Source organism: Microtus ochrogaster, chromosome 15 (genome assembly GCF_000317375.1).
Source record: "Microtus ochrogaster isolate Prairie Vole_2 chromosome 15, MicOch1.0, whole genome shotgun sequence".
Lineage (NCBI taxonomy): Eukaryota > Metazoa > Chordata > Mammalia > Rodentia > Cricetidae > Microtus > Microtus ochrogaster.
Genome location: NC_022017.1, coordinates 14,311,027 through 14,329,486, shown reverse-complemented (window position 1 = coordinate 14,329,486; position 18,460 = coordinate 14,311,027). Strand labels below are relative to the sequence as shown.

Below are 18,460 nucleotides of genomic sequence, written 5' to 3'. Positions count from 1 at the left end.
TTCCTGATGATGTCATCCAAAGGTGACAGATGAAGCATCTTCTTCATGCCTTTTTATTCCTGATGATGTCATCTGGAGGTGACAGATAAAGCATCTTCTGTGTGCCTTCTTTCCTGAGATTTTTCTTAGGTAGATTTCCAGAAGTGTAGTTGGCTTACGGGGCAGGCATAGTTTCAGGGACCTTGAAAGGCATCCTAGGCTCCTGGAAATGTTAGGTTGTACCAATTCCCATTCCCAGAAAAGAAGTCTGGGACACTCTGGGAGCCACAGCAGGGACGACACATGTCAGACAATACGAAGAAGTGCAGGATTTAAAGGAATGCAAATATCTAGGCTCAGACTTATTTCTACCCCTTTAGTTTAAGCTTCTTTCATGAGTGTGCCTCCCACTCCCCAAACCATGCAGTGGCAAGCAGCTGGGCCCATGGGACTCACAAGCTCAAGGGTGGCCCAGGAAACTTAGCAAGACCCTGAAATGTGAAGGAGTGCTTTGCTGGGAAAGTCCTTGCCGAGCATAGGCAAGGCCCTAGGTTCCATGTCTAATACTGCAAAGAAAAAAATTTAAACTAAAAACACATGAATAAACTTATGATATATGCTAACTTAATATAGATAACAGATGGGCCTGCCCCAAATAATTGTGTTTGTGTGGTGTGTATAATTGTGTGTGTATCACATACATTTTAACATACATGAATGAATGAATTCTATGGAAATGTTTTAATATATAGACATAAGATATATTCAATATACACATGGAAGTGACTCATCATATGTTTTGGACTTTCTCATTTGTTCATATTTCCCAAGGTGAAAACCTTTTAACCTCAAATACAGATGTCGGAGGCAAACCTGTTACCATGCACTGCATCCACATCCCTCGTACAGACGTCGGAGGCAAACCTGTTACCATGCGCTGCATCAGCATTCACCAGACACTTCTCAATTCAGTTCTCCGCTGGATACAGAGATAAAGACAGACACCTGCCCTAAAGAAGCAGAGTCTCATTGGGAAGCTAGAGACAGGGGGTTGGCTACATAGAGCCATCTGAGGATCAGGCAGGCCACTGGGAACCAAGTACAGCTGTTCCTGGGGAGTTCTTTATTTGCATTGGGCAGGAAATGGTGGAGGCCTGGCCTGCCTTACAGGGTGGGAGACAGATCCACTGAGGTTTCTTCAGGGAGGGGAAAGTGGTTCTTCTGCAGTGTGAGCCTCTGGAGAGAAAGCCGGGTTCGGGTGCAAAGGAAGAGGCCACCTGGCCACGTTTGTGGAGCACGCACGAGCTGGATGGACAGCACGTTACACAGCCCCTGCTGGACTGGGCTCTGCTCTATGTGTTTTTCATGAAGTATCAGCTTCAAACAGACACGGTGGGGCAGGGTCTATCACGACTACCATTTCCACACTGCATTGGACTCGCAGCTGGCTCAAGTCTATGTGCTCTGAATCAGTGTGGAAAACCACTGGACACCAGCCTGGTGTGTTCATTTAGAGGGAATGCTATCTCAAGCCACAGTCCGGGGCTAGAGGTGGGGGCAGCTCAGTGGTAGAGCACTTGCCTAGCACGGGGGGAGGGGGGAGGGGACAGGGTATCCTGGGTTGCTATCAGCTTTTATTTCTAGGTTATTTCAGTGGACAGAATTTGGAAATATCTATGTTTATAATTTTTTTCTTTGTTTTGAGACTAGAGTTTGTCTAGTAGGGCTCAGGTTGGTTTTGAATTTGAGATGTGGTGGAAGCTGGCTTTGAACTCTTGATCTTTCCTGTCCCACCTCCCAGGTGCTGGGATTACAGGCATCTACCATCGTGCCCAGCTGACACGTGCATTTGTAAACAACAGCCTGAGGTGTAGTTAACACAAGAGCATACACACCTTTAAGGTAAATAACGGATGTTGATCTCTCACCACTGTTGAGACAGTGAACATAGCCCTATAAGTTTCCCTGGGTGTGCCGGGCGGTGGTGGCGCACGCCTTTAATCCCAGCACTCGGGAGGCAGAGGCAGGCAGATCTCTTTGAGTTCGAGGCCAGCCTGGTCTACAAGAGCTAGTTCCAGGACAGGAACCAAAAGCTACGGAGAAACCTTGTCTCGAAAAAAATAAGTTTCCCTGGGTGCTGCGTAATTCTTTCCATCCTCCTTCCCCTGCTCTTCCTAGCCACCTCTCCTGGCCTTCAGCAGGCTGTTTGTTTGATGAATCAGAATAATCAAATGAGTCAGGGTCTTGCTATGTTTCTTAATGATGTGTTGAATTGTGTGGTTATTATTAATAAGTGAATGAAAGAATGCACCAGTAAATGTCTGAATGGATGAGGTGAGTCACCTTCTCTCAGCCCTCACTTTGGCTCGTGGTAGATGAGCACTTTAATATTCTTTATCCCGTGGACTGAGGAAGACTCAGCATGGCCCTGGCTGCAGCAGAGCTCTCACTGCCGTCCGATAACACAGGCAGGCACCACCTCTGCAGTCCAAGCCTATCCTTGGCATTCATTCCATGGAAGTCGGTGAGAGTCTAAAGAGCATCTCCTGCTTGATTCGGAACATATTGGCATTGCGCTTGCTGTGGAGGAATGAAACAGACATAAATGGCGGGAACTTCTTATGACCAAGACGACAGCAGGCTAGAATCAAGCACGTGGGGGAAGCAGGTCAAAAGGCCAGCAAACAACAGGTGACAGGGACATACATGCCATGAATGTACGAGGACAGGGGGAGATGTATACAACCAAGGAAGAATCTGGGACTGTGGTAATACACAAGAGGGAGAGAATCAAGACAAGCAAATTAAAACAGACAGCTAGGCTTAGCTCTCAGAACAAAAACACCTAGGAATAAGTGAACAGAGGCCTGGCTCGTTGACAAGAGTGTTGAATGAATCCTACTAGGGACCAATGAAAGTGACCGCATCAGCCCACAGGCTTTGGGGAAGAAGAGGAAGGAACCAGAGCACCTGATGTTAGATGTGCCGGGGAGAAGGAAGTGCCAAGAGCATTGCTAGGGCAGGGCACAGTGGCACACATCTGTAATCCAACACTTGGGAGGCTGAGGTAGGAGGCTCTTCAGTTGGGGACACTCTGGAATACTCAGTGAGACCCTATCTCAAACAGTAACATAATGATGATGATGATGACACACTTCTGTCACATCTACTTTGCTTGTGTCAGGCACTGTGTTCTGGGCTTTACAAAGAGCTGGCCGATTCATTCTGCACATCAGCCCTGGGCCATCGGTACTATTATCATTCCCACTTTACAGAGAAAGAGCCTGAGAATCAAGATAAGAACCATATAGGGTCATAGAACCAGGCGGTCCTGAGGGGGAGCACTTTAAAAGCTCGGTGATTGAGATCGCTGCCTCTCTATTTAGCCCTTAAAAGATGACTGTGTCCAAGCCTGGCCATTGATGTGGGATTTCCCTCTGGGTGCTGTGATTACCATTGATAAATAAAGGAACTGCTTTGGGCCTGTAGCAGAACTATAGGGGAACAGAGCTAGGTGGGGAAAACTAAGCTGAATGCTGGGAGAAATAAGGGCAGAGTCAGAGAGAAGCCATGGAGCCTCTGCCAGAGACAGATGCTGGGAACTTTACCCGGTAAGCTACAGTCACATGGTGATATACAGATTAATGGAGATGGATTAAATTAATATATAAAAGTTAGCCAATAAGAAGCTAGAGCTAATGGGCCAAGCAGTGAATTAATTAATATGGTTTCTGTGTAATTATTTCAGGGCTAAGCGGCCGGGAACCAACAAGCGGCCTTCTGCTACAGGCCATGGTGGCACATATCTTTAATTCCAGCACTTGGGAGGCAGAGGCAGGCAGATCTCTGAGTCTGAGGCCAGCTTGGTCTACAGAGCAAGTTCTAAGACAGTCAGGGCTACACGTAGAAATCCTGTCTTGAAAAACTGAAGATACAGAGAGATGACTCTGCCTTGCTTCACCCTACTTCAATTAAAATAACAATTAAAGTTTCCTTTTCTTAGTTTTTTTTTTATTTTATGTGTATGAGGGTTTTGCTGGCCATGTACATATGTGCACCACTTGCATGCCTAGTGCCCTTGGAGGCCAGAAAAGGGCATTCGATTCCCTGGAATTAGAATGGAATTAGATGGTTGTGAGCTGTCCTTTGGGTTCTGAGAATTTAACCCAGGTGCAGGGCCCAGCAAAAAGGAGTCCTTTTGAGTCGAGCCTGGCCAGGACTCCCAGCCAGGCATGCTCCATGACTTCCTGACCTAAGAGGTAAGGACCACAGAGGTGGCAGCAATGGTTCTCTGACACTTTTGACAGTTGCCACACCTGGACCTTTTCTGTGCGGTAAACCAAAAGGGAAGCTGTTGGCCTGGTTCACACTTACCCGGGGTCTTTCGGCAGCAGTCAGCTGATGCTGGTGTTCATACCATCCTTTTGTGTGTGTGCACGGGTGTATGATATTTGGGGGGGACACATGTGTACTACGGTACATGTGTATCAGTCAGAGGACGACCTTGGGTGTTGGTCCTTGTCATCTACCTTGTTTGAGACCATCTTTTTGCTGTTATTTACAAGGTTAGCTAGCCCACAAGCTTCCTGGGGTTCGCCTGCCTCCACTTCCGCTTCCATCTCACTGCAGGAATACTGGGATTACAGGTGCAGGTTGGGTTTTAGAGAGCAGGTCCTCATGACTGTGTGGCAAGGACTTTACTCAGTCAGTGCATGTGTGCATGATCCTTTGAAAATTCTGATTTTTTTTTTGGTTTGTATTTCACAGCACATGGAATATAAATACACACATTTTTTCTGAGACCTCCAGAACTGTAAGCTAAATAAATCTTTTTGTCATGAACACTCAGTCTTGTGTGTTTCATTACAGCAACAAAAAGAACTAATTCACTAATTAGATCCCCGTACTTGTTCTTTTAAAATCCTTGGCCTCAGCCTCCTAAGTGCTGCAATTATAACCTCATGCCACCACTTTCTGCTTGTAAACACAGTTTCTTTCCTTTCTCTTTCTTTCTTTCTTTCTTTCTTTCTTTCTTTCTTTCTTCCTTCCTTCCTTTCTTTCTTTTTCTTTTGTTTTGTTTTGTTTTTTGTTGTTGTTGTTTGTTTGCTTTTCAAGACAGGGTTTCTCTGTGGCTTTTGGAGCTCTTGTAGACCAAACTAGCCTTGAACTCACAGAAATCAGCCTGCCTTTGCCTCCTGAGTGCTGGGATTAAAGGAGTGTGCCACCGCTGCCAGGCTGTAAATGGCTTCTTAATTAGCAATATGTTATCAAGGACTAGTTTCTGAAATATTTTTCTGAGCCAAGCTTGAGAAAGTCTGCGGATTCCTGATTGGGAGGTATATACAGGTACCAAGTTCAGACAAGGATTTGCGGGACCCTTTACAAGTCGCCCCCCCCCCCACCTACCACTGGGTTTCTGAAAGCCAAATTTAATAAGTGACATACCTTTGCTGACCATCTTCCAGCACTTCCCATAACAGAAAGTAAAGGACTTCATAAAAACCTCGCTTGTTCAGAGACAGCCTTAAGAGTCCCTGATGTCCTGCCCACACCCTGCCCGACCTCCTTCCATGTGGTGCCCCACCTCCATCCTGAGCTTTTCTCCACCCCTTGCTCTGCCCACCTCCCAGGCAGTGGTCCCTACGATCTGAATCTTTCTCCACCTCTGGCTCTGCTCACCTAGCTGCTGCCTCTTTCACATCCCTGCCTCCTGCCAGCAAATTCTGTCACCTGTGCCAGACAGTCACATCACTCCTGCATGGCTCCTGGAGCCCTGCTCCATCTTCCCAGGTGCTGTGGGCATTTAATTTGCTGATCTATTTGCTGCCCTTCACTCTTCACTGCTTGTCAGCTGGGGCTGTGGGGACCTACTGCTGGATTCCCACAGGCGCCTACAGCAGAGGGCTGTAACCTGTGTCTGTGTTTGGGAACCCGTGACTAGTTCCTACCCTCAGGAAAGCTTAACTTTCATATGTGGTCATGTTTGTGCTGGGCTTATTTTCTCAATGTTCAGCACAGGGTAAACCACTGGTAAATGGAGCTGCCATTTTCATCCGACAATGTAGCACTATTATGACAATGTTTCAAACAGCGAGGGGAAGCAAAATGTCCGAAAAGATGCAGTGGATCTGCACGGAGTTCCCCTGCCAGGTAGGTCTCTCGGGCAAACCCTGAGAGAGCTAGGCTGGAGGGTGGGTACTTCCTAGTCCCGTCTTCCCACGCTTGGCCCACCTCACCTGGAACTGGAAGGAGGTCCGATTCTGTAGGGGCTCTGTAGGCCCAGGGAGTAGTTATCGAGACTTACTAATGAGAAAGGGGACTGGAAACCCCTCCGTTTCTCTTCCACCTCTTTCTGTTTCTTCCTGTGTGGAAGCAAAATGGATGTCAATAAAACTAGCTCAGAAATTCAGTGTGGTTTCTCCGGAAGCAGCTCTCCTGGCACCTTGAAACACATGAGAAGTTGCACGAGTTGGCAAGGCTGGCGAAGGGAAAGGAAGTAGACCCAACACAAGGCCACCCCCCCTCATTAATCTTCCAGCAGCAGCTTGAGGACCAAGACTGAACGAGACTCTGGGAAATAGGATTCTGACCTTGAGGACAAGCACAAAACACAGGGCTGTAGACGCGCTGTCAGGAAACACAGTCAGGGAAGACGGCACCTGCGCTGGGTTTAGAGTCAGGTGAAGAAACAGGATAGTCAGGTCTGAGGGGGTTAGACTGAGGTGCAGTTCTGATGCTTGAGAAGCCAGAGCTGTTAGCAATGCTCCCCTGTGACTCCCACAGTCGACCGCCAAACTGCCCGAACTTTAAAAGTTACAGCCTTTTCTCAATTTAGAGAAAAATTTAAATCCAATGGAACCAGTTGGGCATGGAAATAGTCTCAATTTTTAAAATTACAATTCCCAAGCTCCTTTGTACTATGTGACTACTATCAGGCCCCTGAAATAAAATGATAATATCACGGTATTTCCAGGGAAGGTCCTTCTAGAACACAGGAAGGAATGGGGCTCTATTGGAAAGGAGCCCGCCAGAGCTTCACCAGATGAGGGAAAAGTTTCAAAACTACATGGTGGTCACTGATGCTCACTGCTAAAATTACAGGAGTCATTCAAATCACCAAAATCACCAAATTTCAAAAGGGCACTAAAGTGGTAAGGGGGAAAATGCTATATTCTTAGGCTACCAATGAGAAAACAGGGACAGCAACTGGGACTTCTGGGAAGAAAGCTAAGAATAAGTAAGGTCAACCTTCTTGAGTTGCTGGCCTGGAACGCAGACTGAATGCCTGCAACTTCAGCAGCCACGTGAGACCCTGAGGAACCCTAAGGGACAGGCTGGGTTCTGGTTTCCCAAAGGCCCTGAAACCCCCACCAGGCCTAGACTGTCCACTTCCAGGATTTAACGTCTACACTGTGACTTTTCTATTTTTTCTGTGATGCACATCTGGCTGCAATCCTAATTTATATAACGATTTGAACTGTCACAAGAATGAAAGGTTTTTATTTCCTAGAGAAACTAAGATAAAGAGGTTGGTGATATAAGACCATACAGAAAAATAAGAAGACAAAGGGAATCGAGGGGTTATTTAAATGCAGGGCACCTGCTCCACAGCGTTTCCAGAAAGCAGTCGGCCAGGCATCAGCCCACAGAGAAAGGCTCTTCCCTCCCCAGCACAGAATGGTCCTGAGAAAAGGTGGCTTGCTTCCCTGTCACATGAAGGGAGGAGCCCCAGCCATCAGGGTTGGCTCCTGTGGGCTTTTTGGAGCTTCCCCCTGAACTATGAAGGTAGCCCAAGTCACCAGGAATACAGAGACAACAAAGATCAAAGAGTAAAACCAGCAAAGAAGCCGGAGAAAGACGCCTCAGGGAGATGGAAGCAGCTTCAGGTCAGAAGAAAAGCGTAGGGTGTGTGGAGGATGTCTGCACAATCCCAGCGAGGGGTGGAAATATTGCATCCACCAGAGGATGAGGATGCTGTCTCATACTGCCTTCTTAATCTCTTCCATCACTGGATTCCCCCTTACAATTATTATTTTGTATTTTATCACATTCTCAATAAATAACCATCAGTATGTGGTTTTCTGTTTGTGTTTGTTGGTTTTTTGTTTTTTGTTTTTTGGGTTTTTTTGTTTTTGTTTTTGTTTTTTGAGACAGGGTCTCACTATGTAGCCCTGGCTGTCCGGGAACTTACTCTGTAGCCCTGCTGGCCTCAAACTCACACAGACCTGCCTGCCTCTGAGTGCTGGGATTAAAGGCGTGCACATTTTTTTTTTAACAGTGCAGGGGTCACATTTCAGGGAACACGTTATACACGAGTGGCTCTCAGGGGTGAGCATGTACACAGCTTTCTTGGCTCTCACCCTTGATGAGGCCGTGGGTGAGTGTGACCATGTTACTATTATTTAGACCTTGTAGCTTTCATTTTGTAAAATTTATGTCTTTCAGGATATATTCAAACAAAACCTTTTATGTCGCAGGGATGGCAGCCCCCTCCTACTGTAGGCTTCCAGAGGTTCCTCTCCAACCAACAGACACACAAAAGCTGTGAAATGACTGACCCCTGGGGCTGGAGGACGGGCAAGCAGTTAAGGTCACTGGCTGCTCTTCCAGAGGACCTGGGTTCAGTTCCCAGCACTCACAACTGTCTCTAACTCTCGTTCTAGGGTCTCTGCTATCTTCTTCTGACATTTTGGGCTCCTGCATGAATGGGATACCTATGTCTGCATGCAGTCACATACACATAGAATTAATTTCTTTTTTTTTTTTTAAAGATTTACTTATTTGTTATACATACAATAGTCTCCCTTCATGTATCCCTGTGGGCCAGAAGAGGGCACCAGATCTCATTACAGATGGTTATGAGCCACCATGTGGTTGCTGGGAATTGAACTCAGGACCTCTGGAAGAGAAGTCAGTGCTCTTATCCTCTGAGCCATCTCACCAGCACCGAATTAATTTCTTTTAAATCCCTTAACGTCCCCATAAAACTTCTGGGAGCACAGGTCTCAAGAAAAAGCTGTGGCAGGAAGGTGGGGATGGAGAAAGGTGTTGTAATGAATGAGGAGGAGAGGTGGTAAGCAGGTAGATGAGCAGGCGAGAGATGCCAGCTGGCAGAAAGACTGGAAAACCCTCCCGATCGTGGCTACCAGCGACAAAACAGAGCTCGTGGGAGAAGAGCCCCAGGAAGGTGGCTGTGCGTGAGTGACCCCAAGTGACATCTGAGGCTCCTGACTCTCTAGTCCACCTCTACCCTCAGAATTAGCCCTTTTCCTTCCTTAATAAACCATCTCTATTACAATCTATCCACCCCTGGGCCAGTTCTCTATTCTGAGACACGAGACTAGGGAAAGCTCAGCAGGTGCCCTTTGGACCCAGACAGGCACCTGCACACCTGTCCCACCTGGTGAGAATTCTCCCATCATTGGACCCAGACAGGCACCTGCACACCTGCCCCACCTGGTGAGAATTCTCCCATCATTCACACTGGACATTTTCTAAGGCTTCTGTTTGAACAAACCTTGAGAGAAACGTCGTTTCTCGGTGGGGGGTTCCTTTGGATTTCTTGTCAAGCAAGTCATCAAGCAGTAAGGAGGGCGAGAGAAAGGCATGGTTGGCCCTTTTTCTTTCTGCTGCTTTTTGATCAATAATATTCACCTCCCTGGGGATAAGATTACAAAAGACATATATTGAAAAGAATTAGTCAGTGTCGTCTTTTCTTTTTCTTTCCTTCTTTCTTCTCTCACTTTCCTGAGACAGGGTTTCTCTGTGTAGCTTTGGCTGTCCTGGAACTCATTCTGTAGCCCAGGCTGGTCTCAAACTCACAGTGATCACCCTGCTTCTGCCTCCTGGTGCTAGGATTAAAGGTGTGCGCCACCACCGCCTGGTTGCAATGCGATCTTGTCAGATAAACACCTATATTAGTCTGCCAGGAAACAGCTAACCACACAGGGGTCACCACATCCCACATACAGACCACTTGGGTTTTATGATGAATATAAAGTGAAACCACAGAAGAAATAAGGGCTCCACTATCTTAAAAGAAGCTTTGCCTATGCATAGTTTCAGAAGGAAGCTGGATCCACTGGGCCTCTGCTGCCTGCTGTGTGACCCTGGGGAAATTACTTCGCCATGCTACTGTGTTCACAGAGCTCACTAGATTTGTGGTGAGGTGTGAGCTGGTGTAGGTCAAATGTTCAACAGTGCCAGGTACACAGGAAATGCTCGGAAAGTGTTGGCAGCTGCTGCTACTGGAAGCTTTCGGTAGAGTGTGTTCACAGGGCATATAATGGCTTTGCTGAACTGGGTAACCCTCAGCTGACTTCCGAAATGCAAATGGACAATTACTTGACGAAGATCACATTATGAGCATTCAAAGTTAACAAAAGAGCCATTCGTATATGTTTATGTGAGTTAAGATGTTGTCACAAGGGGCTGTATCGATGGCTCAGCAGTTAAGAGCACAACTTACTCTTAGAGAAGACCCACACCCAATACTCAACACCCATATGGCAGGCAGCTCACAACCATCAGTATTCCAATTCCAGGAGATTCAACAACCTCTTTTGATTTCTATGTAGGTACCAGGCATTAAGGTGGTACACATACACGCAGAAATGCAAGACACACACATAAAATAAATTGACATGGATAATAAGACAGAGTCTTCTCAACATCAGAGCCAATGCTCTGGACCTGTGTTCTATTAGAGAAACAAGTAGTAATGTCCCTAAAGCATCCTAGCCTGCCTACAAGTCATTTTCCACATGGCCACTTTCATTCCAGCTCTGGCCGTCATTTAAAAAACAAAGCAGAACGCCATTTTGCTATTTAGATATTCAGGGGTCTAGGGACATACCCTGTGTGGTAAAGTGCTAGCTGTGAGAGCCTTAAGATATGAACATATCTCCAGCATAAGTGTAAAAGCCATGTGAGATGTGCCTGCATTCCCAGTGCTGGAGAGTCAGAGACAGGAGGGTCCCTGGAGCTCGCTCAGATTCAGTGGCAGACCCTGTGTCAGAAGTTAGGTGGCAAGAGGGTTGGAGAGATGGATCAGAGGTTAAAAGCACTCGCTGGGCAATCAATGAGTGCCAGGGACTCATAAGTTGGAGATCAAAACCAGGTGGATTTCTGGGCTTGCTGCCATAGGCTTAGCAAAGGGAACACAGCATGAGAGACGCCCTCTCCTAGCCGTATGCACATCCCAGGCCAGGTCTATCCGGAGCCCAGTTAGGCTCCAAGTTAGGAGGCTTCTGCCTCTCAGTTTTCCGAGTGCTGGGATTACAGGCATACACTGTGACGTCAGCTTTTAACTAAAGAGCTTTTTCTTCGTGTGTGTGTGTGTGTGTGTGTGTGTGTGTGTGTGTGTGTGTGTGTGTAGATAGGCTCCTACTCTGTAATCCAGAACTTGAGGTAATTTTGCCTCAGCCTTCCTGAATGCTAGACTTACAACTGACAGCCACCACCACACACAGTGGGGAAACACACACATACACACACATTCTAAAGAAGGGAGCTAGGCTCTGTCAATGAGCCGTTTCTTATCCGGCTGAGCACAGGAAGGCTGACTGTATTCAGTGAAGGCAGAGAGCAAGCTAGCAGCCCCACCGCACTGCAGCTAAACCCTGCTGGCCGCCGCAGTGGACGGGTGTCCACGCACACACACTCCACACACTCCACACCCTCCACACCCTCCTACCTCTCGAAGTTCTCCTGCAGCTCCGTCAGGTAGTTGTTAAAATAGGTCCACTCATTCTCGTGCAGCTGATAGAGCCGCTTGAGCTTTCTCTTTCGAGTCTCCATGTTCTTCATGACCAGTAAGATGATGTCAGCATAGGTCATGGCAGAGTCAGTGGATTCTGCTGTCAAGGAAAGGCCCACTGTATTGCCCCCCCCACACACACTGTTAGTGGCTGAGACCCATGCTTAAAAGAAAAAACAAACAAACAAACAAACAAACAAACAAAAAACCCAAACCCAAACGCCAAACCAGAAAACAAGAGCTGAGTGTCTCATGCAGCTGCCTGCAGATGGAGCGGGGAGGGACAGCGTAGACTGCACAAAGGACAGTGTTGGGTGCTCTGGGGTGTGGAGGGAGTGACCTGAGGTTGGCTAGGGCTAGCCTGGGAATGAAGAGAGCTGTTCTGTCTGTGGTCAGGCAGTGTCCACCTTGTCATAAGGCCCCCTTTGGCCCTGTCCATGGTAGGGAGGCAGAAAGTAAGGAGATGTCTGAAGAAGGAGGATGGCAGCATCCACTGCTGGGCAGTGCAGCTCTGTTTCCAGAGGGTTCCCCAGCATCACCGGTTCTTTGTAGCTGCAGGCCACCAGTTTAGTTCCGAGCCCAGCTGAATAGTCTGGACTTGGAGTCTGCCATCAAACGGTAAAGGGGAGGGGACTCCAATATCCCTCCTTGGAGGCCTGCCTGATGACTCATCTCGTTTTCTGGCTTGGCATTTGGGTTTTTTTTTTTTTTAAGATAGTCTTACTATGTAGACCAGGCTGGCCTTGAGCTCACAGACATCCACCCACCTTTGCCTCCTGAGTGCTAGGAGTAAAGGTGTGCACATCAAGCCCAGCTGGATTTCGGTTTTTTCAAACAGGATGCAGCTATGTCTCAAGTTAATAACTAGCCTCCTGCCCCTCCCTTGAGTGCTGGCAGTACAGGTACATACCGTCACACTCAGTTTCATCGTCCATTTCAAGTTTAATGCTGAAGAGGCCCCTCTTTCAGTCAGGTGTGGTGAGGCACACCGGTAACCCTAGCACTCGGAAAATAGAGTTAGGAGGATCAAGTTTGAGGACACAGGGAGTTCCAGGCCAGCCAGAGCTGCAGGTTACACCGAATCAAACCACACCTCTCTCCTCTGCTGCACTCCGGCCCCTGATTAGAACCTCAGCTGCATTTGTGACAAGCCTTGAACCTCCGCTGTCACTCTCTGTGTCTCCATTTATCTATCTATGAAAGGGGATAACAGCCAGGTCTGGTGATTTACACCTGTAATCTCAGCAATCACGAGGCTGAGGCAGGAGGATTGCCCTGAGTTTGAGGCCAGCCTCAGCTATATGGTCAGACCCTAACTTAAGAACCTCTCAAAAAGATAACCCTTCTTTTAGAGGATGGTGACAATGGCATTTAGTGCCATTTAGTGCCAGCTACACACCACCCAGTCACAACACCGCTAGCTCGGTGGGACGTCTTCACTTAGAGAGCTTGGAGGGTGACTAGCCAGCCAGCTGCTCCCTCGGGAGCCACAGTGACCTAAAGGACAGGGTGATGCTGGGACAGTTTGGATTGTGTTATCTAGTGACAGCTGTCACCATCCTTCAGAAATCTGTGTCATGATCTACAGGCAGAAGAGGAAAAGGCCTTCTACGCTCCTGCCCATGAGCCTGGAGTACCAGCCCTGTGCTGAGCACCCTCTACTTCTACTGCTCTGGGAATCAATTTGCAAAAGTGCCCCTGAAGCTGGGTGAGGCGGCACAAGTCTTAAATCCCAGCACTCAGGAGGCAGAGGCAAGCAGATCTCTGTGAGTTTAAGACCAGCCTGATCTACATACACAGTAAGTTCCAGGCCAGCCAGGACTACACAGACAGACTTTGTCTTAGAAAACAAACAGCACGCCTGAGGTGGAAACCCTTATTCTGATTTTACAGATGAAAAAAGTGATGCCCACAGAGAAACCGGGATGTTTCCAAGGTCACTTGGCCGGCTAGTGTAGCATTAGTTCCACAGTCTGGAGCTATTTGAACAAACAGAGCAAACTGATTCCCAGTAGAACTCATGCTCTAGCCCCAAGGAATGTTGTTAGGGCTCAGAATACCAACACATGCTGCACCTGTTTCCCATGAGCTGAGCTTTTTACCAGCTCCAAATGGAGCGGGGAAGGAGGAGGTTAGATGAAACTCTCACATGGATGCCAAAACTGATGGTCCATACACTCTTGGACCAGTGAGCATCTAGCTATGGTACCTAAGTTTATGCTGAAAGATGAAAAAGCGTGGCTCTGTGCATGGGGCAATTTGACATGTTTAGGGTCTACTGGCCAGCACCCAAGGTCTAGACTTGAGGCTCACCTTAGCATACAAGCAAGACTCTACCCCTGAAGCACATACCATGGCTGCTCCTAACAAGTACACACTGTGTGCCAGGTTACGCACGAAAGCCTGGATGCTTCCCCTCAAGCCCCGCTTCTGCAAAGAGGTGGCAGGAGTCTGGTGAAAAGGATATGGGACGACATTGGTCTTTTCTCTCCTGCTGACCAGCACATCCTGGCCATTCAGCTGCAGCTTGGAGTAGTTGAGGAAGAAGTACACGATTAGTGGGCTCTTCCCATAAAGGTTGAATTGGTTTGAAGTCAGCTTGGGGCTTTTGCAGGCATGGTGGGACTGGGGGAAAAGGAAGGAAAGGATATTGTCATGTGTGATGCAGAGTGTCATCAACTTAACAGGAATTAGAGTCACTCAAGGAACAAGTCTCCAGACATAAAAATGAGGGATTATTTAGCTTCTGGGCATATCTGTGAGGGAGTATCTTGACTGATCAAATTGGAAGATCCATCTTCCCTGTGGGTGGGGCTATTCCTGTCTGGCTTGGAGAACATGAGCTCAGAACTAGCATCCATGGCGCTCTGCTTCCTGAGTATGAACACAATGTGGCCACGTGCTTCAGGTCCCTGCTGCTGTCCCCTCCCCACCTCCATGGTCTGTACCACGAGTCCAAACAAAGCCTTTCTCCCTTAGCTTGTTCTTCTCCGGGCATCTTATCACAGCAGTAGGAACGGCAACGGACATGCCATGTTTCCAGCATCCATGCCTCTGGCCCAGCAACTCCAGCTTAAGACGCCTCCTCAGAGAAGGCCAACACAAAGGAAAGGTTCTGCGTGTGGTCTACTGAAATAACAAAGAGCCGTGTCCCTTGTCAGAAATAACTGGACAATGTGCAACACAGGCTTAGGGGCAAGTGAATTTCAACTGTATGCTTTTCTTGTGAATCTAATGTATGTGTTTTGTTCTAGTAATTCCATTTCTGTAAGTTTTTCCTCCATGGTCACTTGTACATGTGAGGCAACACACACACACACACACACACACACACACAATTTAACAAAAACTTTAAAGACTGAATTTTTCACCAATGGCAAAGATTATCATTGTAATTAATAAGCAGGCTGTCACAAAAAGGAGCTTAGCGGAGTGGTGCACATGTCAGCAGTTGGCAGGTTAAGGCAGGCGGATAAGCAGTTCAAAGCCAGCTTGGGAGACAATGAGACCTTGTATTAATTGAGGGGTGGGGGAAGCCAGGAAGTGGTGGCACACACCTTTAATCCCAGCAAGAGGCAGGTGGATCTCTGAGTTCAAGGCCAACCTGGTCTACAAAGTGAGTTTCAGTACAGCCAGGGCTGTGCAGAGAGACCCTGTCTCAAAAAACAAAAACAAACAAACAAACAAACAAACAACAAGAAGAAGACAGGTGATAGTGGAGCTGGGTGGCAGCAGATGCTACCAACTTTTGCCTTCTTTTGGCAACCCAGCCCTTCTCACAGCAGGCAAGTGCTCCACCTCAACACCCTGGTCTGGAAATGTTGTGTTTCTTTTTTCTTTTTTCCGTCCTTCTTTTTTTCTTTCTTTCTTTCCTTCCTTTTTTTTTTTTGTTGTTGTTTTGTATTCCAAAACAGGGTTTCTCTGTATAACAGCTGTGCCTGGTGGTAAGCTTGCATAGGCTGGTGAGATCTGAACCCACTGAAAAGGTGTATTTATTTCTATAACAGAGAGAAAGAAGCAGAAGCAAGCTCACAGCTCTCTTCCTGTTATGCATGGGGGGTCTGAGTTAAAGTAGAAAAAAATATTATTTATGCCTTCAGAGAACAAGGTCTGACTCTAGCTCGGGATAGCCTAGAACTTATTACATAGCTCAGGCTGGCTAGAATGCTTAGCAATCCTCCCAAGTCAGCCTCCTAAATGCTGGGATTACAGGTGTGAGCTACCATACCTGGCTCCAACAGGGAATTTAAATACAGACAAAACACTCTGACAATGGGTGTCTTCTTGACCCAGTAATCATCCTTAGGAGATCTGCAGGCAACATCTGGTCTGTAATCAGAAATGCCCCTCCTCTTACGTGCCATCAGAGTAAGATGAAGATGCTTTGGCCATCCGTGGCTCCTTTAACTCACCTCTGCTCTAACCTGGAAATGCTCAGCAGTTAAGGATGTCTGCTGCTCTTCCTGAGGATACGAGTTTGGTTCCCAGTGACCATGTCAGGTGACTCATAAGAGCCTGTAACTCCAGCTCCAGGGGCTCAGACACCCTCTTCTGGCCTCTGAGGACACCCACACTCACATACATACATACTCACATGCACACTATATGTACACACACACACGCACACACACACACACACACACACACACACAAATTAAAAACAATAAAATAGACCTTAAATTTCCAATCATATGCTCACCTTTTTCAGATACAAACTCATCCATGCTCTGGCTTCCGATATCCTCTTGACTTGCTGCGTGGCTTTCCGGGAGAACAGGGTTGATGTTGGCTGATCTGTCAATGTGATACAGCAAAAAAGTGATTGTGAGTATTTACCCAGGGAAAAGGGCATCTGGGGTGGGTCTCAGTTTCCCGCTAGAGCGGAAGTGCCCTTGCATGGTGGGATTGGTGCAAGGCGTCAGTCCTCTGGAATTGCAGGGGACCCAGATGACTCCATTTGCTCTACAGCCATACAAATAGCCATAGGCCATGTTGGCCCATCTCTCTGTCCACAGATAATCACTGAACATCCACTCCAAACCAGGTTCATGCTGGGTACTAGAAATGGATTACCTTCAAGGATCTCCTAGTTTACTGAGGAAAAAAAGGGCATGATGTGTAAATAACAAGAGCCACACTAATCCAGACGCCATGATAAAGTATCTATAAAAACAGTGTGGTCACAGAATAAGGACAGTCCCAAAGTTTTTTAAATGCCATGCAAGAACAGAATGAGCATTGGGTCTACAATACAAAAAATAAAAATAAAAAACCCAGCTTCTGCACAAAACTCTGCATTCCTGTAGGAGGTTAGCAGAGAATTGCTTGAAGACATCAGGTCACTGAAAACAGACCACTGGAAAGGCTGCAGAGCTCTCAATGGTAGCACTGGGAGGCAGAGAACAGTGGAGCCAAGTCACCAACACACCAAGATGATGTGGGATTCCCCTCTGAATGCTATGAATATGTTTTATTACCATTGGTTAATAAAGAAGCTGCTTTGGCCTACAGCAGGGCAGAATATAGCTAGGTTGGGAAAACTAAACTGAATGCAGGGAAAAAGAAGGCAGAGTAAGGTAAACGATGCTCAACTGCCCAAGAAGCAAGATGTGTGGTAACAAACCATGAGCCTTGTGATAAAATATAAAATAATGGAAATGGGTTGATTTAAGATGTAAGAGCTAGTTAGAAATATGCTCGAGTGGTTGGCCAAGCAGTGCTGTAAATAATATAGTTTCTGTGTGATTATTCAGGTCTGGGCAGCCGGTAAACAAAAGTGCAGGTTCCGTTTACATCAAGAGAAAAAGTAGCATTAGTCTAGGGTGGGGACGTAGCTCAGTGGTAGAGAGCTTGACCAACATGCACAAGACCATGGGTTCAGCCCCCAGCAGCAGGAAGGAAGAAAAATGTCTTAGGCTGGAGAAATGGTTCATAGGTTAATAACACATGTTGCTCTTCCGAAGGACGGGAGTTCAGTTCCCAGCATCTACATCGGGAAGCTCACAATGGTGGCCTTTAACTCAGCTCCAGGGGATCTGGTGCCCTGTTTTGGCCTTCAAGGGTATCCAAAACCCGTGGCACACACTTACAAAAATGTACATATATACACATAATGTTGAATAAATATAAAAATAAACCCAGGGCTGTAGAGATGACTCAGCAGTTATGAGTACTTACTGCCCTTGCAGAGGACCTGGGTTTGGTTCCGAGCACCCACATGGCTGCTCACAGCTGTCTGTAATTCTAATTCCAGGGGGTCCAATACTTTTCTGGCCTCCCTGAGTACCATGGTGCACATGCATACATATAGGCAAAACATGCACATGCATAAATTAATAAATAAAATCTTAATAAAAGGAAGGAAAGAAACAAAGAAACAAAGAAACAAAGAAAGAAGAAAGAAAATAAGTTGGGTGGTGATAGCACACATCTGATGTGGGGGTCCACTCTATGTGCTGTGATTATCATTAATGAATAAAGAAACTGCTTTGGACCTATAGCAAGGCAGAACTTAAGTAGGCAGAGAAAGCTAGACTGAATGCTGGGAGAAAAAAGAAACTACACCCATAGTCCCAAATATTGTTTATAAATCTTTCTTTATATTTAAAGGGGGACATGCTATAGAGATGAATAATTTGCTTTGGTATAGCTCTTGATTTAATTGATACAAATTTAAGGTAAATTTTGTTATACCATATATGTATATTTCTGCCCTTGATTAAG

General features: G+C 46.8%; 1 protein-coding gene across 1 annotated transcript in view; it reads right to left on the bottom strand.

Annotated features, from left to right (window-relative positions):
• Positions 1-2,121: 2,121 nt before the first annotated feature.
• Positions 2,122-18,460, bottom strand: part of Fam227a (family with sequence similarity 227 member A) — a 53,829-nt gene continuing 37,490 nt past the window's right edge. The window contains exons 13-18 of the mRNA XM_026782435.1: positions 16,437-16,531; positions 14,205-14,362; positions 11,675-11,827; positions 9,497-9,637; positions 6,216-6,341; positions 2,122-2,559 (exon numbers count right to left, since the gene is read on the bottom strand). Coding sequence (XP_026638236.1) covers positions 2,487-2,559; positions 6,216-6,341; positions 9,497-9,637; positions 11,675-11,827; positions 14,205-14,362; positions 16,437-16,531 — 746 coding nt within the window. The 3' untranslated portion in view covers positions 2,122-2,486. The remainder of the gene's footprint in view (positions 2,560-6,215; positions 6,342-9,496; positions 9,638-11,674; positions 11,828-14,204; positions 14,363-16,436; positions 16,532-18,460) is intronic.